General features: G+C 39.6%; 1 protein-coding gene across 1 annotated transcript in view; it reads left to right on the top strand.

The window, feature by feature from the left end:
• The window catches only part of KLHL4 (kelch like family member 4), a 36,524-nt gene extending 13,590 nt beyond the window's left edge, over positions 1-22,934 (top strand). Inside the window, exons 2-11 of the mRNA XM_066338478.1 lie at positions 4,195-4,365; positions 5,313-5,449; positions 7,167-7,363; positions 10,259-10,471; positions 11,549-11,735; positions 15,056-15,280; positions 17,839-18,001; positions 20,614-20,826; positions 21,884-22,055; positions 22,724-22,934. Of these exons, the coding sequence (XP_066194575.1) occupies positions 4,195-4,365; positions 5,313-5,449; positions 7,167-7,363; positions 10,259-10,471; positions 11,549-11,735; positions 15,056-15,280; positions 17,839-18,001; positions 20,614-20,826; positions 21,884-22,055; positions 22,724-22,783 (1,738 nt within the window). The 3' untranslated portion in view covers positions 22,784-22,934. The remainder of the gene's footprint in view (positions 1-4,194; positions 4,366-5,312; positions 5,450-7,166; positions 7,364-10,258; positions 10,472-11,548; positions 11,736-15,055; positions 15,281-17,838; positions 18,002-20,613; positions 20,827-21,883; positions 22,056-22,723) is intronic.
• Positions 22,935-23,311: the final 377 nt, after the last annotated feature.

Genomic DNA, 23,311 nt, shown 5'->3' with positions numbered 1-23,311 from the left:
TCAAACTAGCTAAAGTGGTTTCAGTGTTTTGCTGAAGCTCCAGCAGGTAATGATACACACATTTACACTTTTAATCCCAAATGGGAAAAGTTATTTTAACTAACAGTGACTGAGAGAAGTGGCAGGTTTATGTGAATAAAAAAAATTGCTAAAAACAGGCAGTTCCAAATTCTGCAGGAGTTGTCAGAGCTTTCAGTTTAGTTGGGAAGTCAGGAGTTTCTCCATTAAATGAAATAAATTATAAATTTTAATTACTTATTTCTTCATCTGCTACATCATTTTCTGACATGATTACAACTTCACATTAATGTTACTACCTCAGCAGCCACCAAAAATTTTCCATATTCTTTTAGGACATATATTTTCACCCATATCCTAAAAACTTTGGAATAAAACTTTAAAAATAAAGAAGAAAACTGCAGCAGAAATGTCAAGGCAGAGGCTGGGACAGTTACTGATGTGCTACAATTCTATCAGCATCAACTAACACAAGCACATCAACTCTATCATTATTTTTTCCGTGTTCAGAAATGGCTTCTGAACTGCAATATTTTTATTTTTACAGGCAGCTACTGGTTTTTGCCACAGGCACACTGAATGAGGTTTGATTAGACACCGAATTTTACAAAGGACATGGCAAATAATTGGCATTTATGTGTTATCACATTCTAATTAAATAATGAGGTAATCTGGATTTATCCTTTATATACTGATTAATGAAGAGTGCTCTGCTGATTAATGTGAAGGGTTCTTCATTATGACAGAAAATAAATTTAACACAATTCAGAAATTTAAAGAATTGTAGGCCTGGAATGAATCACAAAACTCATGACATGTATTTTGATTACAGAAAAGGTAAAATTTTACCTCCACACACCATTTTTGGGTCCCAGCTTTCTTAGGACCCAGTGCAGTCTTGCTGTTACCTGTCATTTCCTCCCATGTTCCATTCAGGTAATTTTATATGAACAGAGGTCTCTGAAAAGTAAAAATTTCCCTAAAGTTTAATGAGGACAAGGGCGAAATGCCTCTCTGAACTTATATTCTGTTCCCAAAACCCTTTTGGCCTTGCTATGATATATCCATAATAATAATTAAATATTAATAACAATTAAACCCTCTTTCTGCCACTTGATTTTCTGCATAAAAATCATGGAGAAGCATCAGGAGCAGAATTTGCCTGGAATGCTCTCAGCACCTTGTCTGACTTTGGAACTGAATCCCTGACAGATTTCAAGCGTGGCTAAACAAGTTATTCCTATCTCTTGTATTTATTACACTTAAAACCTGCCATCCCAGCTCGATTTTGAAAATGTCATGTGAAATAGTGTCAGGAGTCATCCAAAAGGCGAGATCATTTCTGACAATTCATGTTTTTCTCCCAGTAAGCTTTTGTTCCTTGAAAAAAAAGAATAAAATACAATGTTCTGACATGATTCATTCTGACCAGCCATGCTGGCTGGTATTTATGTCCTTCTTATCATCGAGACACTTTATTCTTTTTGATTATTTCTTCAGGTTTTCAGTTTATATTGTCTGTTTCAAAATTCCATGTTTCTGTTAAAGTATGGGACCATATTTTGACTATCCTTCACAAATCCTTACAGGAAAACTCTGGAATGATTTCAGTTGGCTCTCTACCTAAAATGAAATTCATACAACTCAGTGACTACAGAGTAATTTTAAATAGATTTATCTCTCCAGGCTAATCCACGTTTTAAGCCATTATTATAAATGCTAATTACAGCTCCTCATCCCAGTGAACACCAACACAAAGATGACATGAAACAATTTGGGTTCTTGATTCTTCTGAACAAATCATTGATATTATTCCTCCCTGACTAATGCACTTTTGGAAACTTTTATTCCTGCATGCTCAGATTTTGTTTGTCCAAACTTGTGCACATTTTATAGAAATAAATCTTTATCTGTGCTACAACCTCAGCATCCTCTGCCAGAATTCCACATCGGACTCCAGGGGGCTTTTCCTGACTCCTTCTTTCAGGATATTTTGATCTCTGACTTCTTAAGCTCATTGTTACCCTGTTCTACACTCTGAAGGTCAATATTTGAGTCTGGCAGTCATACACTGAGGAAAATATATAAATATTTATCTTTGAATTTAATTTTTTCCTTCCATGATATATCTACCATTTTGAATCAGCTGCTGAAGATAAACCAGAAATTACATTATTAATTTTAATGGAGAACTTGCTTTTGCTTCCAGTATTTTTCAGTCTCTGAAGACCTTTCCCTTTGAAATAATTAATTATATTAGTGGCATTATGCTGTAGTTAGATGTGATTCTACTAAACTTCTGAAAAAAAAGTACCCAAGACTAAATGAAATAATTAGACTTTCACTCTCTTGGAAATTATTCTCTAACCACAAATAAATACGTGCTAGGGGGAATTATTTATTTCACACAACGATTACTGTCTATTTACAATAGGGATGGTTGAATATTATTCGAGGTGTTTTTCTTCGAACTAAGTGCAATGTACTGAGATACAACACTTAGAGTGGATATATTGAATCTGAAAAAATGACTTTGTCCAAAAGAATTTTCTGAAAAACATTAAAGGACGCTTAGGAGGTAAACAGCAAAACATTCCAGAGTATGAATTTGGCACCCAGTAGCTGATACAAAACTAACGAGCATATAATCCAATTTTGCAGCTTTGTAATTGTCTAGGAAGCATTGAAAGAAAACAAGTAGGAAAGTGGAGTCATTAAACACACTGAGACAAATTCATTTTTGTAAGTCCTAAATGACAGGAAACACATTAGAGGTGAACTTGTTCTTCCCCTTTTTCTTTAAAACTAAACTAAGCTAAGCTAAAACAGATTTGAAATTGTAACAGAGAAAGAAACATTTTTCAGAGGGGATGGAAAATTGCTTTGTCTCAATGTTACATTATAATTTGATTTTTAATTATTTCCCTTGAATTCTATGAGCTATATAATGAGGTATGATCTTTGAAAATGAATGATCTAACATCTCTCTTTTCTGGTATTACCAATTCAACCCCACTTACCATTTTTTTTGTTTCTCTTTTTTCTGGACTAGATGTTAAATTGTGGATGTAATCCAATATTCTGCTAAATTTAATATGCTAATTTCATGAAGAGATCTTCATGAAATCTCTCCTAATCATTTATGAATTTGCATTAACAATATCAAAGACAACCAGGAAATTTAGTCAACCAGCTGTCATTATTTCCCTGTTGGGCTTGGAAATTTAAAACAACAGGTGCTATATATCCTTAAAAATATTATATTAAACTGAGAAAATGCTTTTCCAAAGAATCTCTAGCTAAAATAGTCTTAAATATTACAGCATTTTCAAGCTGTGTGATATACATTTATATCAACAAATGCATTATTATTTACTAAAAACAGAAGAATAGAAAAATAAAGATTTTTCTTAGGGAGTGTCAGAAAAGTATCTCAATCTACATCAAAATCCATTTTTAAAGGCTGTAAGAAATGATGTTTCAAAAAAACAATATGGGTTTTTTCTAAGTGGGAAGACTAACAGAATTCTGAATTGGGAGGAATATATTTATATTGTACATTTCCATGAAAGGCAAAGAAATTAATTTGTCTCCATTATTTGCATTCAGATTCTAAAGGCCATGTAATATACAGGTTCCACAAGCTTTTAATTTGGAAATTTCTCTACAATTACATAGTGCTCATTAAGCTGTCTTTGGATTCATTACTACTGAGTCAAGTAATTTAACTGACAAAGTAAGAAGAGATCAGATATAAGACCTAAAGATGTGATATCCAGCATTTCATACCAAGAGGTACTTTAGCTGTCAGTCTCACAGGAAAATAGGGGTTTTTTTTATGAATTCTGTTTGTGAGTCCTCAGGAAGCAGCACTGATCACGTCAGTGCTGTGCCAACAGTCCATCCACTCAAAATTGATGGAAGCAGACACATCAGTAGCACCACCGACCCTACACAACTGCAGTCTAGTACAATTTATATGCAGGTTTATGAATGAAAACTTCCAGATACCAAAGAGAAAAAGCCAGAAGAAGGAATGGTAAGACCAGGATTGTGGGGCTTCTATAATTTTAAAAAAATTCTGTGCCGCCTTTTGAACAGGAAAAAATATCAACATAATCAGCATTTACAATGAATTTCTAAGGCTATGTTAATCACTGCCTCTGTCCCTGGCAGGCTGTCCACCACCAGCAGCTCCCTTGGGATGGGCACCAATGGCTCTGATGAGTATTTCCAGTCCACCAACCACGCGGAGCAAACCTTCCGCAAAATGGAGAATTACCTGCAGCAGAAGCAGCTCTGTGACGTGCTCCTCATCGCTGGAGACCAAAAGATTCCGGCCCACAGGTACAGTTCCCAGGATCCTTTATGCCTGGGATTGCCAAAAAGGCTGCCTCAGTGTATGAATACCTTGGTTAGTTATGAATGAAGAGTTGCTGTAATTAGGACTCCAGCTAACGTGGAATAAAATCATGTGATCAACCTTTCATATGTGTTATTTTAAGCACAATGAAATTCAAATGCAAACCACTGGTGCTGTCCACCCTCTCTCCTTGCTGCTGTCAAACTATAGCAAGATCAGCGAGGCCCAGATAAGCACTCTGGGAGAAAATTAGATTACTAATTACTCTTTTAAGTTCACTGCTCACTGCTGCAAGATTTGAATCCTGTGCTAATCGTTTCTATTGTACCCACAATTTATAATATAATAATGGTGGATTTTCTGCCTGGCACTGAGAGGATGAGTGATACAGGCTGTGTGGTGGCCAGCATGTTAAAAGCCCCACAAAGGTGTATCAAGCTCTGAGGGCTGACCTGCAACCTCCCAGAAACGGCTTTAAAATAATTGTGAGAAGGCTTGGTCAGATGTGCTTTGAAAAAGCAAAAAAGATTTTAATTAGGGTAGAAAATAAGAAAAGATACACAAAAAAAGCGAAAGGCATGCACAGCGCAAGGAAGTCCTTTTGCACCTGCCAAGACACACTGGAAAATGCCCTGAACACCTCTGCACTCTTTCTCACGTACTCAATGATTTAGAAGGGTTTTTTAGCTTGCTGCCCAATACAAACAGCTACAAGTTTTGGAGTACATTTCAAAGATCCAATCTGTACCCCTGTGCTGGCACTGGGCCAATTACTGAGGGCAAAGGACAGAAAGTTCTGGCGCTTCTTCCTTAAAAGCCAGGGGTGACACTGAAACCCCTTTCCCAAAATGGAATCGTTTGCTTGGGCGTGGGGATACAATGCAGGAGATGAGGTTAATTTTCTGTCCTGCTCACACTGCCTCCCCTGCAGGCTGGTTCTCAGCGCGGTTTCTGATTACTTTGCTGCGATGTTCACCAACGACGTGCGGGAAGCAAAGCAGGAGGAGATCAAGATGGAGGGAGTGGATCCCGAGGCGCTGAAGGCGCTGGTGCGCTACGCCTACACAGGTAACCCTGCCCCCAGTGCTGCTTACCAGCTCCTCACACTAAGTTTTTCTTACAAACATTATATATTTGTTCAATAATGTGAAAAACGAGGTTTAATTTCCCGTCAGATGCGGTGTTGGAATTGCCTGCTAGCTCCGAGAGTGATCTGGGTAGCAGCAGAACAAGGGTTGCTCTCCATGGCACAGTGGTGTGCTGAAGCAACAAAGGCAGAGGCAAGAATGAGGGAGAGACCTTCCGTATGGATCCCAAGGTGGTTTATTCCCAAGGAGGGTCCAGGGAGGAAAGACACTGAGCCCTGGTGTGCAGGGACTTTTATATGGAGGAGGATCTAGGGGCAGGTACAAATGTTTAACCAACAGGGAGAAGACTGGGGAGGAGCGCAGGGCGGGGCTTACAATACCTAAACCAATGAGGAGGCCCAGGGGGAGGGGAAGAGTCCAAACAAACCAATGGGGCTTCAAGGAATAGGGGTTCCCAGGGGTTTTCCAGAGTTGGGGGTTGGGACAAGGCAGGATTCACAACTCAGCAGGAGGAGGGGCAAGGAACAATATGGATCAAGGGGCAGGTCTAGGGCTAGATGGACATCTAGGTGGGAGGATACAACTTAGGGCTGAAGCAACAATGCAGCGGGGGACAAAGCAAATTATTCTACATAAAACACACCACAACACCAGATAAGATTTAAAAGATTTTAAAAAAGATTTAATAAAAAGATAATAGGAAATAGAAATAAAGCAAAGGGGTAAATGGTTGGGTGCTTGGCATTCAGCTAAGAGCACGCCTATCACCTTTGGAGATACTCCTTAAATACCTTTTCCATTATATCAGCCTGTTGCATATTCATAGACCCTTATGCATATTCATACTTTTCCACAAACTAGTTTACATCTCCAAGGAACTATTTTCATGGCCCCTCCTTGGGTCCATCTTTTTAGAGCATATGTGTTTCTTGGCTGTGGTTTTGGTCCTCTTTCATTATCACTTCTAGTTTGGGCTTTGGTCCATATTTTCTTCAGACAGTAGGTGCTGATAGTTAACATGTCAGCAGCAAGGTTCTCATCATATGTTCACTGGATGTTTATCTTAACTAAGCAGACAGTTCAATTACAAGCATAACTGTATATCAGCTATCCCACTACTATTTTTAAGGCTTGTTAATAGCAAAAATAAAAATTATATTCATATAGCGAAGTTATTCCAACATTATACATATAGCATTTATCTTAATATTTGTGAAAAGCCTATGCTATGCTATGCTATGCTATATAATATAATATAACATAAAATAATAGTCTATGTATTTTTAATAATTAATATATTAATTTTCATCCTCTGGGTTGGAATGGAGTTCAAAAACCACCAGCCTCCAACCCCGACACCTTCCACAAGGCCAGGTTACCCAAAGCCGTGTTTTGGGAAAGGTTTCTTCCCTAATTACAATTTTTTTTTTTTTTTTTAACCATCCAGATGGGATCTAAAGCTGTTAAAGTTCCAATAAAAATATCCCAATCATTGTGTTCAGAATCCACCAAATCCTGTAAGTTAAGACATCGCTTTAAAGATTCCTTCTTTCCTTTAAAGAAAGGAAAATGAAATTGTGAAGCACAGGACATCTCAAAGAAAAGCCAAGTAATGACAAACTTTTAAATTATGAAAATACAAAGGAAATTACTTATAACTTTTTTAAAATTTTTTTTTCCTCTAAATGAAAACTCAGGTATCCTCGAGTTAAAGGAAGACACTATAGAGAGTTTACTGGCTGCTGCATGCCTTCTGCAGCTCTCCCAGGTCATCGAGGTGTGCTGCAACTTCCTCATGAAGCAGCTCCACCCTTCCAACTGTTTGGGGATCCGCTCCTTTGGGGACGCCCAGGGCTGCACGGAGCTCCTGAAGGTTGCCCACATGTACACCATGGTAAGGTGAACAGCTGGCACCTCTGCAGTCACAGTTACATGCAGAAGTGTTGATTTCTGTTGTTCCCTGCCTCAGAGTTTTGCCTTGTGGAAAGGCGTCCTCAGTGAACTTGAATTTGCAGCACGAGTGGTACCTACCCCTGCCAAAAAATGTAATAGGGCATTAGCACGGCTCAGGTCTAGGGACAAACAGCAATGGGCCAACCTTACGCCTTTGATTCCACACAAAGAAAACTCTGAAGCTGATTTTGAGGTGGGGCACGCATAAAAAGAGTCAAAATAAAGAACGCATTGGAAAGATTTGGAATGCTAAAAAGAATCACGTCCCTGACTGGAAAATAATCCTCCTCTGGCTCAAAGCAAGAAATGAATATTCAGAGCATGGGAAACGGAGAAGCGAGATAACTTGCTGTGAAACCAAATTGAGGGATAAATATTCAGGGCAACGAGATGTGCTATCACAGCTTAAGACACAAACAGAACGGCAACTGCTACAGCTAAATAGATATAAAAAGAACTACTTGTTAGGAGACCCATGGCAGCTTTATGCTTGCAATATTAGAGGAGGATGTCAGAACTAGTTTAGGGGCTTCATAATGCTGAGAACCCTCCAGCAAGGGATTGTGCATGTCCACCTGCTGAAAGAGGTGAGAGTGGCATGTGCTCCTCCTCCCTGTCACAGCAATCACTGGTTTGTTTAGCAGCAATTACATCCACTTTAAATTTCAGAGTCTGAAATGGGGCATCTAAGATAGAGGTTTGCTCAGCCTGTATAAAATAGTGTTGTCCTTGCTGCTCCAAACATTTTTATATTAATCCAAAAATCAGGAAGTCCCTCCCCCCTCTACTGTTGCCTCTTGCCTCCCACCAGTGCAAGAACGTGGGGGGCAGCTTCAGGCATTTAATTTTATGGTTCAGATTTCTGCAAAACTGAAATAAAATCATATGGTTGCATTTATGATTTTATGACATTGAGAGATGTTGAGGCAATAAACAACAGAGATCATGACAACAATTTTTATCTATGGCTTTTTGAACCATTTGAATCCTCCACTCTTTCCCAGGAGTTAAACTTTCATTACTTTTTGGTTATTTCAAAATAATATTATGCTTAATTTATATAATATGATATTTAATTATCATAATTAAATATTATGATATTTAACATGTCACAGATTTGAGAGTTGAGCCATTAGGAACTTCCTAAAATAAAGGATCATGATGACTGTATGACACTCAGCAGCACTGGGCACGAGTTTATACTATTTTATTTGAAAACAACTTCTACCACGTCTAGAACCACCTCCTGTTCTTGCATGGAACAGAAAATCTGCCATGAAACAGGACCTGGAGCAAAAACCCACCCACCACGTTTGCTACTGGCAGCTTAGAAAGAGAAAAGGAAATAAAATTCTGCTTCAAACCCTTGCAGTGATATTACAAAAAAACCTTTGGAGAACAGATCATAACAATGTATAAACACATAAAAATTGTGGAAGGAGATAAGTCAAACACTCAGGTTTCTTTCATGTTGGTGAAAATGTGTAACTTAGGGGAAAGACCAGAAAGTTGTCCTCTAAATATAGAGTCCAATACATTTTCAGATGTGCTGTAAACACCAGTCCCATTCAATAAAACCAGACACAATGGGGATCTTCAACATTTTGGCCACTGGGGCAGAGTATTAACAATTTCCTGCCTGGTGTCTTTTCGTGCAGATAAAGCTTGTTCTGATAAACAACTTGTGCTATATTTGTAGCTAGAAGTGGACTGGCCTTCCTGTCCCTGTTCTCTGAATGTCACAAATATTAAAGCAGGATATGCATAACAGACCAAAGTTGACATCTCCTTTAATCACTGATACTTCTGTATTTGCATCCTGGCTACATTTGAAAAGAGTTACAGAAAGCAAAAGAGCTGTTGAAAGCACACAATAAAATATCAGCTGCTAAAATTTTTTCACCTGCTCCATTTCAATCTGGTTCCTAAAAATGATATATTAATTTTAGAAACAGAAATAGAAATTCTGTTTCAAATGCAATCCTGAATTCCTACATGCATCTCTTTGCAAGTAATATAACCCCCTCTCTGTCTTCGCCAACTTTCTTTTTTCTTTGGAATTTGATGAGGAAAGAGATAATATATATCTTGATGTCATATATATCAATATCAACTCTGATTTTGTTGAACTCAATTGTATAATATTTTTAAATGAAAAGTAATTCTATGAAAGACTCTGGTATTTAATACAAGTGGTCGCTTCTGGAGTTGGAGAGTTTTATCACAGCAGTATCTAAAAGGCTGAGAACCCTTCGATGGGATTTGTCCAACTTTGTATTGCCCAAATAATGCTGTTAGAAAAGTGAGATGAATTTCCTTTGCTGCATTTTCTTGCCCTAGGAGCAGAGTCATACAGCCAACAGCTGGCACAGCTCATTGCAAAAGGATTGGAAGGTTTTGGTGTAATTGGCTCAAAACCCTTGAATCCGCAACAGAAGGGACACATTTTATTTGAATGCCCACTTGGCATTTCTCAAACGCACATTGTATCTTCAAATACTATTTCTATCAAACACTGAGGAACAAAAGTGCCAGTGGCAAATCCCTAAGCCAGCACAGACTGACAAGAGGCCTGAAAAAGACATGTGTAGCTTGGTGGTGTGAAGATGAGCATTATCCCTCAGTTCTGCAAGAGTAGGGCAGCAAAAAGCAACCAAAACCTCCCTTAAATGGTAGAAGGACATTCAGTGATCTTTAGAATACCCCACAGCATTTCCCTGCATCGTGGCACTGACCAGGAATGAAACATTCACAAAGACTGCATTATTTAAGAAAAAAAAAAGCTGTTTCTACTTGTGAAAATCACCGGCGCACTGAAATCTTCTTTTGTTTTTAGGAACACTTCATAGAGGTAATAAAAAACCAGGAATTTCTTTTGCTCCCAGCTAATGAAATTGCCAAGCTCTTGTCTAGCGACGACATCAACGTGCCGGATGAGGAGGCAATTTTCCAGGCCCTGATGTTGTGGGTGAGGCACGACCTGCAAAACCGACAGAGGGACCTGGGGATGCTCCTCTCCTACATCAGACTGCCCCTGCTGCCACCCCAGGTACGGACATGAAGGGCCAACAGGGAGTTCTGCCAGCTGAAATGCTTGTCTTTGAGCATCCTTTAGGCAGAGAGGAGAGTTTTGTGGAATGGTTCTGGTTTTGGTCGGAGGTTATGGTATTTTTTCACTCTTTTTATTATTTTTTTAAATTATATAGTACATATATTCATTGTTTTTAAACACAGATGGAAATAAATCACCAAGTGCCATTGTAATTACTAGGCTCAGAATCACCTCTAAAAAATATCAGTCTATTCCAAAAGCCATGTGTTCCTTTGTTGGGTTGTAATAGTTCTCCTCCAACAGCACAGAAATTTAGACACCATGCAAAGATATTTCCTTGGATTTACCAAACTGCAGGACAGATAACCCGCAATGCTTCTCTCTTTATTGCTAAAAAAAGTAGACAAATGTAAAAAAGGCCTAAATTCTGGGCACTGGCATTACTTGTCCCTTAATTCTGAAAGGGATAATTCATCCATCAAGATCCAGACCTGGACATCTTATTTCACAGAAAGGTGATGCTACTCTGTCTGTATCATAGAGGAATCTTTATATCTCCTCAGAATTGGATATAGAATATCAAGACTGTCAGTCAGGACACTTTATGAATCTATGTGACTGATGCTGCAAATATTCTGCCTTGAATAACTTATAAAAGTTATTTTATACACTACTATACACTATACACCCTTGAAATACATTTGAATTACATTTAATTACAATTATGTTAGAAATACATATAATATTTTCTAGTATTCACAGAGGTGTCCAGTACTCTGTGGTAGATTTATTGACTCCCATACAGAGTTTAGCATGGAGGGTACAATTTGAACCTTTATTAAAAGTTAAAAGAAAGAGGTAGGAAAAAAATTAATCAAAGCCATCACACTCCTAGACTTTTCCCCTCCACCTTTATATAGTTTTGCCTGCATTAAAGCAGAGTTCTCAGCAAAGCACAAGTGAGTGGCGAGCTTAAAATGAGGGTTTGTAGCTACAAACACTTCAATTATTCAAGTACATGCAATTTTAATGATTTAGTTATACATCAAGATGATTTTTTTTTCCATTTCTTAGCTGCTGGCTGATCTAGAAAACAGCCCAATGTTTGCAGATGACCTTGAGTGTCAGAAACTTCTCATGGAGGCCATGAAGTACCACCTGCTGCCAGAGAGACGTTCCATGATGCAAAGCCCTAGAACCAAGCCCAGGAAATCCACAGTGGGTGCCCTTTATGCTGTGGGAGGCATGGATGCCACTAAAGGTAAACCCACAAGGTCATTTGATTGCACTGATTAATTGTATCCTTGACATTCAGGGAATATGTGACATTTATTTAAATGTTTCCCATGGGAAAATATCAATTTAGGAATAAAAAAATAAGAAAAAGCAAATCAAAGAACAGAATCCTATGTGTCAGGAATTCTTTCTTCTTGCTAGAATCATATTGGTAAACAATATAGCAATATTTAGGTGCACACTAAAGAAGTTTGATTCATATGGTGATTTTAAAAATTATACAGTATAAATTTTTGCAAAAATATAGTAGAATTTACAAATCAGAAGGAAAAGTAGATACTTAAAAAGTCTCAAGATTTGTTTAATATTGAAACTTGTGGTCTCTATTCTGACAAAGTAAGAAAGCTAAGATTTCAAAGAAGCAGAAAAATAAAACCAAAAAAGCATCAGTGAACTACAGAGAACTCTTACCTAATGTTTATAAATCATTATTATAACATTTCAGGTTGAAAGATTTGGTTTTTTCATGAGCACAGATTTTTTTTAAGACTTCATACATAGGGTTTTTTTCAGGTTTTTAGTTTAAAGTTAATTATTATAAACATATTCCAGTTTCTATTATTTGATTTTCACTACTGCAATCAGGTTACAGCTTTAAACATTGCACTATTCTATTTAGGAGGCAGAATATTAAATCATTTTCTCCAGGAACCTCAACTTCAAACCCACAGCTTGGAGCCAGAGAACTCTAATTAGTTTAAAGTCTTGCGACTTGCTGCACAGAATTACTTTAAGCTGTGTGAGTTCACTTTTAATAGAATCACAAAGAAGATAATCCATTTCATGGTTTACAAAAAGCTGCTGACGACTGATTTTTTTCCCCATATGAGAGACCTTGCAGAGCTACCTCCCTATCTCTGTGCAATCAAATCAAGTGCAGAACACACATTTATCTCCAGCACAACATGGAAACACTCACTCCTAGGACAATTTAGCAAATTGGAGTTAATCTGTTGCAATTAAGTAGATTCATTAGCGATACTGAGAATTTATGAATTATATCAGACAACCAGGTAATCTTTAAACTATCTTCCCCTGAAATAAGAATACAGTTTTCCAATAATTTTTTTCCTAGTAAAGGTTATGCAAAGAAGGGACTGTTTCAGTCAACATCTGCACTTCCTGTTGGTGCCTCTCTTGCTTCTTCCCTTGGAGTGACGCCAATTGTTTGAGCTTTTCCCTTTTGATGGGTAAGAAGAACAGCACTTCTGCTCCTCCCTGCTGTCCTCCACAGCTCTGACTCAGATTTGGAGCCTGGGCTGGATCGGGAGATAAAGGAACAGCAGAAAGAGACCAGGATGCACTGGAGGAACAGCTCTGAGGAGGCAGTGACTCCCACCTCTGGCAATAACACACTGCCTGTGATAAAGGCAGACACCAGGCTTGGTGTCTCAGGCAACGCCAGGTTTGCCTTTGTGCTTATCTCAGGTGGAATATGAAGACAAATCTCTAATTCCAGTGATCAAAAGAAGATCAAAGAGGTACTTTGGGGCTGGAATATTGAAAAAATGGGAATGTGCCTAAACCACGTCAAGTTTTGCGACTTTCAGATCTTCCAGCCTCTGTAAAAATTACAGCCCAAAGGGCTGTACTGAACACACTTAAACCTGACTGCATTTTCCCTGTGTTGTAGTTAGTGTGAGAGATTTCCTTTGAAGTGGAGAACTTTGGGGCACTCACATATTAGCATAGAATAAATGAGAAAGAATCAAAGCAAAGAGCAGCAAACAGAATAACAAGATGGAAAGAACAGGCAAAGAAACCCAGCTGCTCTGAATAAAGGGGAGAAAGCAGTTTCTGTCTTTTATTGCTGATGGAGCTGGTAGTTTCTTTCCCTTCATATGCTTGTGGAAATACATACAGATAAAAGAAAAGATATTGTGAGATAAACTCTTATTTCACTGAATTTCTGGAGTACCTCAGGTGATCCCTAACAGATCTCTAATCCATATCCTATCTTTCTTTTCTGCTTTATTGCATGGTAGTTTTCCTGTTGTAAAAATAATTTCTTAGCCACAAACTCTCTGTTGTTATCTTCAAAACACCACTTGTCTGGTCTCAAATCCCAGTCAAGGAACAAGAAATTGGCTCTGTTTTCCTCATCTGGCTGCCTTTGACTGAGCTGAGTTTGAGCTCCAGGGTGCACTGGCAATTTTGCCTTGGATCTTAGTGAGCCGTGCCCTCGCTGTGCTTAGCAGCTCTCAGAGGAGCAATTATGCACCTGAGTGAGGATGGGAGCCAGTGTGTGGAGAAGTGTCAGTGCTGAATGGCAGAAAGCTCATGCCTTTTGAAGAGTTTCAGTAAAAACATTACTGGAGGTCCAGTGACCTGGGGAAAAAAAAATAGGAAATGTGGCTGATGTGTTACAGCAGCAGCTTCTGCAGGGCTGCTGCACAGTGAGCATCAGAAAAGATACCTGTGGGAACCAGATCTGCACTCACACACAGCCCTGTCTCCTGCCTGACTCCCTCCTAAAAGTAAAAATATCCACAGGGTTCCTGATGGTGCTTGTCTAGTTTCTCAGACAGGGATACGGAATTTGCTTTTAATATCATTAATGCTTTAGGCACAAACATGGTTGAAGAGTAGATTGTTGTGAGGTGCTGTATTCATAAGGAAAATAAAGAAACCTCAAAACAAACCCCACAAACTCCCTACTGTCATGGTATTTAAGTAACAGATTTAACTTACCTCCAAAATTTGCAGTGCTACAAAAATTGCCTCAACTTGATTCTCCATTTAACAGAATCACAGAATCATTAGGTTGGTACAGACCTCCAAAATCATAAAGTTCAGTCCTACCCTGACCTCAACTAAACCATGACACTAAGTGTCACATCTACTCTTTTCTTAAACACATCCAGAGGTAGTGAATCCACCACTGCCCCAGGCAGGCCATTCCAATATTATTACTCTTTCTGTAAATAACTTTTTCCTGATACCCAGCCTATATTTCCCTTGGTGTAGCTTAAGATTGTGTCTTCTCATTCTGTCAGTTACTGCCTGGAGAAAGAGACCAACCCCCACCTAACCTCAGCCACCTTCCAGAGAGCTGTAGAGGGTGATAAAGTCACCTCTGAGACTTTTCTTGCCACCAGCACATTCTCATAGACTTGCCCATCACGTATGTAATTAATGCAGCTTTCTCACTAGGTTCACACAAGAACTGAAGTTCACAGCCAAATCTCACACACAAAACTTCAATGTATGACTTTTATAATTCAGTCGTGTTTTGAGCTGGCTGCTGGCTACTGCTCCCTCCATGGCTGTCTCTGTTTTTCACAGGCACCACCACCATTGAGAAATATGACCTCAGGACCAACAGCTGGGTCCAGATTGGGACCATGAACGGCCGGCGGCTGCAGTTTGGGGTTGCAGTGATTGACAACAAGCTCTACATTGTGGGGGGCAGGGATGGGCTCAAAACCTCCAACATCGTCGAGTGCTTCAACCCTGTCACCAAGGCTTGGACTGTGATGCCTCCAATGTCAACACACAGGCATGGCCTGGGTAAGAGGGGCTCTGCCCCTGCAGAACGCCTCCCAGCACACACAGATGGGGTTTTGTCTTAGTTTGGGAAGACAAGTGTCTGCCAGGGAAAAGCTGGAGCTCCCCTTGGAATGGAGAATGTAAAACCCTCTCCCTCTGAATTATTATAATTTTGAAATTAAGGGGCTTTCAGGCAAAGATTAGGAATAGGAGTAACAGTTCTTTGCTAGGAATATTAAAAGTACAAATGTAGTAGTACAAAAAAGCAAGCAAACAGCAACAACAAAAACCGAAATCCTAGAGATCCTGCCAGAGTCAGAACAGGAGCTGACCCTGTTGGTCAGGGTGTTGGTGTCAGTCCAATCCAGCCCTCCTGCAGTGACAGATGTGGTTCTGTTGGAGCAGAGATGATCCTGGAGAAGGTCCAGTGGTGCTGAGCTGGGTCTGGTCTCCTCTGGGAATCCAGTGCAGACAGGCTGTCATGGTGTTCTGAATCCCAGGGGTGATCCAGGTGGGAATGCTGGGCTCCTCCCCCTGGGTGGAGCCTCTCCCAATGGGATGCTGGAATTGTCTCAGCCCTGCAGTGAGCCTGGATGGCCCATGAACAGCAGATACCCCTGCAGGGAGGATGGGTCCTGGAAGGGATAAAGAACACTGCCCCAGCTGGTTTAACAGCTGCCCAGTGACAGAACACACCCGGCCCCTCTCCCCAAGTTATGAGATAAAGAAAAACACCTCTTCAATCAGCTTCAACAGATGGGAATCTTGCATTATACCCCAAGACAGGTTTGATTGACTCAAACACTGCTGAGGAAACTTTTAACAGCATTTGGTGACATGGAGCAATATTTGTAGAAGATATTTTTTGAAGAGAGATTTGCCTATTGCCATGATTTTATGATTTTTTTAGTATTCACTTAACTAGCACTGGTCTTCCAGAGTTCATTTTGCTTGTAGGAAATTCCAAACTATAAGCTGTAGTGAACATAATCAACTCATCACTCATGATTTAGTGGTTAAGGGATACATTTACAATACAATAATAATCTGATTTTATTTATTTTTTTTTTAATAAATGATAGATTAAAACCAGAGGTATCAATCACCTCTGTATTTCAATTTAGGGCATTACCCACACTGAAGAAAACAGTGTGTGGAAATAAGCACAACTTTACCAGTTCTAATGTTGCAATTACAAGAAATTTTATAGAGCTCTGCCATGGCTTAGTATCTATGGTTTTTTTACTGCATAATAATCCTTAATATTATTCACACTGAAGGAATAATTTGAATGTGAAGTCTAGAATTTCTTTCCAGGACTATTAAAAATAAGGCAAAGTTTACAGATGCGTAGATTGTAACAGAGGGAATATGATGATTACTGAACAATTTATATATCCCAGACCTTATGAAAAAGCTGGCTTCCCTTAAGTTACAGAAACAAGTATTACTTGAAGTCATCAGTAAGTTCAAATTACATGGAATATTTTTATGGATAATAGAGGAAGATTGATGCAGAATTATTTGGCAGACCTTCGTGGCCTGTGTCACCTTCTCCCCTGTATGGTAGACAAAGGGTAGTGTATGGCTCTTACCAGTTAGAACACAAAATTGATAAAATCAAATACTAGTAGGTGGCAAATTGGAAGAGGACTAAACAGATGAAATAACTGTCTTTGAAATCTATAATTCCTGACTGCAGGGGCATAATTCTCCCCAACAAATAGGTCACAGCCATAAATTTGAGTGCCCAAAGTTTGGCTTCAATCTGTGCCTGGTTTGCCTCACACTTACAGCTGCTATTAGCTTCAGTGGAGATTTGGTGCTTTTGAAGAAATCAGGCCGCATATATTTAGGCCTGAAAGACAGATGTAGAAAACTTTTAAGCAGCTGGATTTAAACATTTTGCCTCACCTACCAAAGGGAACAAAGAGCAGCAGCAGCTCTCAAAGGGAAGGCACCAAAGCCTTTCTCTGGAGAAGCACAATGGCCCAGGATTTGTCCACACAGAGCTTTGCAGTGACAGCCAAGTTGGCTCTCCTGTGCCTCAAGGACAGCAGATAGGAGCCAGCTCTCATCCAAAAGGCATTAAAATGTTGTGGTGCTTTAGCTGGTAAGGACAGCCAGCTACCCACCCACCCAGGCTTCCTGCTGGCAGCACTACAGAGCTTCAGTTGGCTCAGAATTAGGAGAGGTTGTTGGTTTGGGCATATTTTTCATTGCCTGACTCAAGTTTTGCCTTTTTGTAGGAGAATAACATCTTTTCCCTGTTAGGAGCTCAAATTCGTTTCAGAACAAGGTCACCAGAAATGAAAGAGATAAAGGCCAAGAAGAGAACATCAGAACTAAAGCAGCTTTCCTCTAATCTTTTGGCAAAATATAATGGTTATTTAGAAGAGCGCTGTGTATGTGAAGCGCTTGTTTATCATTATTTATTCCTCTGAATGAAAAGGCAGCTTTCAGATCGTTTAACACCAGCCGAAACTGCTTATCTGCACACAGAGAATTAACACACAGATTGAATACTCAACCGGCCACTGAAACCAGGAGATAATTTGTCCCTAATTCTGTCTCTCAAGGCGTAGCAATGCTTGAAGGACCAATGTATGCAGTTGGTGGCCACGATGGGTGGAGTTACCTCAACACGGTGGAGCGCTGGGACCCGCAGGCACGGCAGTGGAATTACGTGGCCAGTATGTCCACCCCAAGGAGCACCGTCGGGGTCGCAGCACTCAACAGCAAGTAAGGCAACAGGAAAGCCCCTCTCTGGGTTCTCTTTTGCTTCCTCCCTTGGAAATGCAGCTTCTTAAATTTTTTGTTTTCAGGCTAATGGTTATTAATGACCTTGAGGAAACACAGAGAAGATGTAATGAGTAAAAATATGAAAGGGAAGCCTTTCCTCTGCAGTGTGGTAAACTGATTTCAAACTTGCAGTAAGGTTTTAAACACATTTCAGCCTTTTTAAACTATAGCAATGTTATTACATTCATATACGAATTTTACCTAGAATATAACACATGGGGACATAAAATCAGCTACTTAAAAATTTTTCTAACTTTGTGTTTGCACTTTAAAACTGTTGCATCTAAAGACACTCAATGTGAATGGAGACAAAGTCTTCCCTTTGTTCATAGAAATTCACAGACAATTTTTAAAATGTTGAAGATGCGTGTTTAATGGAAAGAAGATGAGTTTGTTAATTAGGTATGGAATAAACAGCCTCTTATAAATCTTATCCTATCAGATTTGCTCTGCCCTCCATCTCTTGCTTAAATACACAAAATCAAGTGTTGATGTATTTAAACATTCTTCTAAGATGCTAAAGCCACTCAAGCCCTTTTACATAGGAGCAGACAACTGTGTAGATCTTATCAAAGCCTTGTAAAAGGCCTCGGGTTATGGAGAATATGGTTTGAGCCACCATTTCTTCTTCAAAACTGTGGGAAGCTCTTAGTTTGTAAGGGCTAGAAGCACTCAGTTATAGGCAGACAAGTGCATTTACCTGGAACATTTGCCACTGGCTTCCCAGACCACTTTTTAAATTCCTGAGAAAGAGAAGGATAAAATGCAGAAACAAAGATGTCAGCAAAGGGATATTTCTAAATGCAAGTAGGAGGTTTTCACTCATACAAGGCAGGATTCAAACTGTAGCTCACAAGTCCGAGAGAGGCAGAGGTGCCTCTCCAGGTCCCTGCTGTACCTCAGAGGAAATGTTCTCAGCAGAAACTCCACCACAAACTCCTGCTGGTGCCTTCCACAGCAACATGCAGGAAACCACTTTGTCAAAGAGGAAATCAGCCCAATCCTGACCCTGTTCTCAATCATTGCTGATACAAACTGTCTCCAGCAGGGCTTAAATCACGTCTGTTGGTCTGGTGATGTAATTTCTGCCATGCCAGGAGATCAAATGTCCATCACTCAGTGCTATTGCTGCAGTCCAACCAAGAGAATGCTTCTCCTTTTCCTGTTTCCCTAAATCACACCATATTTTTTCCTGTTCAACCCCACCAGAAAAGCCTTTGCATATTTGTGGGGCAACACTTTTGGTCCATTGAAAACATCAGTCAATAATGCTAAATTTGGTCTTTTCCTTAGAGAATGGGAACACTGCTGTGTTTGTAGACATATTATGGAAAACAAAGGATCCCAAGCAATCACTTTGTGTATACAGAGATTTCTTTGCCCTGTGAAAGCTGGGTAAACAAGCAGGCTGTATCAATGGCATGATGTGAAAAGAAAATAAATCAAAGCCTCAAGTTTTGTGTGGATCAGACAACAAACTGCACAACCAAACTCAATTTTATCAAGTGAACAAACATTATGAGAGAGAGAGCTGGGGATTTTTTATTATTCTAATGGTGAACAGAAGAATCTTCTAGTTAAAATATGCACCAGAGAAGTCTGAAAGCTTTTTAAGTCTCTGGAATAAAACAGGCACTTCTAAAGGACAATTTAGCTGATCCGGTTTGTGTGATTTACTCTGGGCAAGTCCATGTGTTCCCTAGGTCTCTAATAAGCTGCACTAAATTAATTCAGTTTCGTGGCAGAAAACAATAACAAGGGTCTGAAATGGCGTGGAAAAACCAGCACACTCAACACCTGAAGACATCTTCTATCACATTCCATCCTAGTCAGCCAGCACCCGTTAGCTGGAGACCAGAAAGTAGTTCAGACTTCGTAAAATTCATTCACAAGAAGCCCCTGATGTTTTTAACATGGATTACCACAGTTTATTCCTAAAAGTTGCCCCAATGTTTTTTAACAGGAATTAGCACAGTTTATTCCTACAAGTTCCCCCAATATCAGCTGTTTAAATCTCCAGTTGTTTGCTAAGTGCCTTTGGGCTGAACAGATAAGATGACACAAGGTGGTACCTTCTGTCCAGAAGATTTTCTTAAATAGAGACTCAGAGGAAAATATATTTAATATATGTTTTATATACGTTTTGGTATCTATTCAGGTTATTAAAGTTAACTGCACAGGAAAAACCTTTAATGTGATAAAATGTCAAATATTCTGTAACCTTGTCCCAGGGAATGCTACCATACATTTCCAACATAGAGCAGCATCTTTCAATTCAACTATTACTATTGCTCACATTTAGGGAACCTGACGTGAATTTTTAAGTTTAACTTTCATATGTGGCTGCTTGAACATTTCCTCCACTGCGAGAGAGGAATATAACTTCATGTAGCACACAAAAGTCTTTGAGCAAAGGAAGTTCCAGAGGGCAGCAAATAACAGGCATAATGACAATTTTTAACGTGGTCTGAATGAAGTCAGCCAGATAAAATTCCTGTTAGGGGGAGGATGAAGACTGAAATAGTTTCCCTGCTTGTGGGTTGTTGTCCCAGGCTGTACGCAGTTGGTGGGCGAGATGGGAGCTCCTGCCTGAAATCCATGGAGTGTTTTGATCCTCACACCAACAAGTGGAGTCTGTGTGCCTCCATGTCCAAGAGGAGAGGTGGTGTTGGTGTGGCCACCTACAATGGGTTTCTGTACGCCGTGGGAGGTCATGATGCTCCTGCTTCCAACCACTGCTCCCGCCTGTCCGACTGTGTGGAGAGGTAAAAAATTATTTTGCTTTTTTTCTTTTCCTTCCTAATCCAGGAAGGGATTACAGAATAAATTCTCTTCACAACTGGAATGTTGTGTCTGTAAAATGTATTCTGCCCCTTTTAAAACAAAATTTTGAGCAGGAATAACTGATTCCCGATACTTTTGTGATGACAAAAGAATGAAACCTCAGCAGCAAATTCCTCCCTTCTGCCTGAGCTACCCAAGAGCCAGGTAAAAGCAACTGAAGTACTGAGAAAAATTCAAGATGTGACCTTTCTATTTCTCGAGTGCCAGAACTCAGTTTTAGGCTGCTTGTGCCATGTACTATAGAATGAAATACTTTTCAGTTGTTCTTCAAACAATTTGACTGATACTGATAAAAGTTGTGAAAATATAAGAAATACCGCAAAGTCTTGTCATTTGGGGAAAAGAAAGGAAAACTGAGCGGCTGTTAAACTCTGCTGTGAACCACAACAGCCAAATTCTGTCCTAAGTTAGATGGGATAAAGCAGGAACTACCTGGAATTCACTGTAATTTATATTAGAATAGATCAGAAGTAAAATTAGTATATTAATGTAAGATGCTGCCATGCATTTAATGTGAGAAATGTAGAGCTACTACAGAAGATATTTAACTTCTTTTATAGTTAGCTCCTCTGAAAACATTAATTCTGACAGTAAACAGAAAACCAAAAGCTTTATGGAGGAAGAAAACAAGAATGTGTTGAAATTAACTTTGTTGAGTCAACTGGTGGCCAGGCTATCATTCGGTAGGTCCCATTTGCATTTAAAATGTATTGATGGCTTAACGTCATTGAAATGGGAAGACTGTAACGAAAAAGTGAAAACAGGGTAGTTTTCTGTGTGCTTGAAGGCCCCTCTAGTGGCTAAATCAAAAACTGAATCATATCTCAGTTCCCCTTGTTCCATCATATCTCAGTTCTGTCGTTCCTGGTGTAAATCCTGCGCCGCTACATGGGAGAAAAATGAACACCCGCAATTTAAACTTGAAACGTGTCCTCCACCGTGCATTTTTCTGATGATTTTGATCACCACACTTCCTAGGTACGACCCCAAAACGGATGCTTGGACCACAGTGGCCCCTCTGAGCGTGCCCCGGGATGCAGTTGGGATCTGTCCCCTGGGGGACAGGCTGTACGCAGTGGGAGGCTACGATGGTCACTCCTACCTGGACACCGTGGAGTCCTACGATGCTCAGAACAACGAGTGGACAGAGGTAACGGGGACACAAACGATGCCTCACAAATGATAGAGGCTCTTCCTGTAGCTAGGAATAACTCTGTCCCAATGACTCTGGAATTATCGCCGCTCCGGTGAAAAACAGCGTGTCGGGATGCAGCAATGCTGTGGGTGGGCTTGGATGAAATATCAGTTTCCTCTCCTGTGAAACAACCACGAGAAACTTTTCAGACTGAGGGGTGGTGGAAATGCACGGGCAAGCAAAGCAGATTGCACAAGCCACTTTGGGTTTGAAGTGCTTAAATTCCCTGTTGGTAGATCTGGCATGTTTGTCAGCAATACCTTCTTCTGGAGGCACCTTGAAACTTTCATATTTATGGCCCTCCAGGCTGAGATCAATACTTGGACTGCCAAGATCCTTTTGCAGCCATACAGTCTGTGGTTTTGGAACACTGGATGTGGACCACCTCAAGGGAACAGCACCAGGCTACACCTTTGTAACTCATGGGCTGCAGAATTTTGCCAAAGAAATCCCAAACTGTGTTTTCACACCTTAGTTAAACCTGTTTTTTTAAGTATTATCTCAGTTTGAATAAACAAATTGCTTTCCTATTAACCTGAAATTAATTTCTTCTTGTCCTATCTATAAGACGCTACTAAAACTGTTTCCTCCTTTTTTTTTTTTTTTTCCCTCTTCCTTTCTAGGAAGTGCCTGTCAACATTGGCAGGGCTGGAGCATGTGTTGTTGTTGTGAAGTTGCCCTGAGGACTATAAATTATCCTGAAACCTAACTGAGTGGAGCCTCAGAAGACAAAAAACATTTTCAGGAGCAGTTCAGACTGCACACACCTCAGCAGCCCTCCCTTAGAGATGATGTTTATCCCTGAGCCATCACACTATTACAGCACAGATGTGTCCTCCTGCATCACAAAAATCAGAAAAGCTTTCAGAAGAAAATCACTTTATTATGCCTAATATGTAAAATCCACTAAAATGGTTTCAGTGTTTAAATGGTTCTGGTTTGTTACAGAAGTGTATCTGTTATTTATAAAAATGCAGCAGTGAGAAATGTGTGTAAGATTTCAGAAACTTTTTTCCTTTCTATGTTGTCAGGAATGCAAAAGTTTATTAAAAAAGCTTTTATATTTTAAGTAAATGAAAATGACTATGAAACACCTCCAACATGGAACTGCACAGAAAAAAGTATTTGCTCTTAAATATTACTGTCAATACAATAGTTTCTACAGAAGCAACTTAATTTCTATATTCAGAAATTAAACTCCTAAATTAACT

The sequence above is a fragment of the Sylvia atricapilla genome, chromosome Z (assembly GCF_009819655.1).
Source record: "Sylvia atricapilla isolate bSylAtr1 chromosome Z, bSylAtr1.pri, whole genome shotgun sequence".
In the NCBI taxonomy this organism is placed as follows: domain Eukaryota; kingdom Metazoa; phylum Chordata; class Aves; order Passeriformes; family Sylviidae; genus Sylvia; species Sylvia atricapilla.
This window is presented reverse-complemented; position numbering and strand designations above follow the sequence as displayed.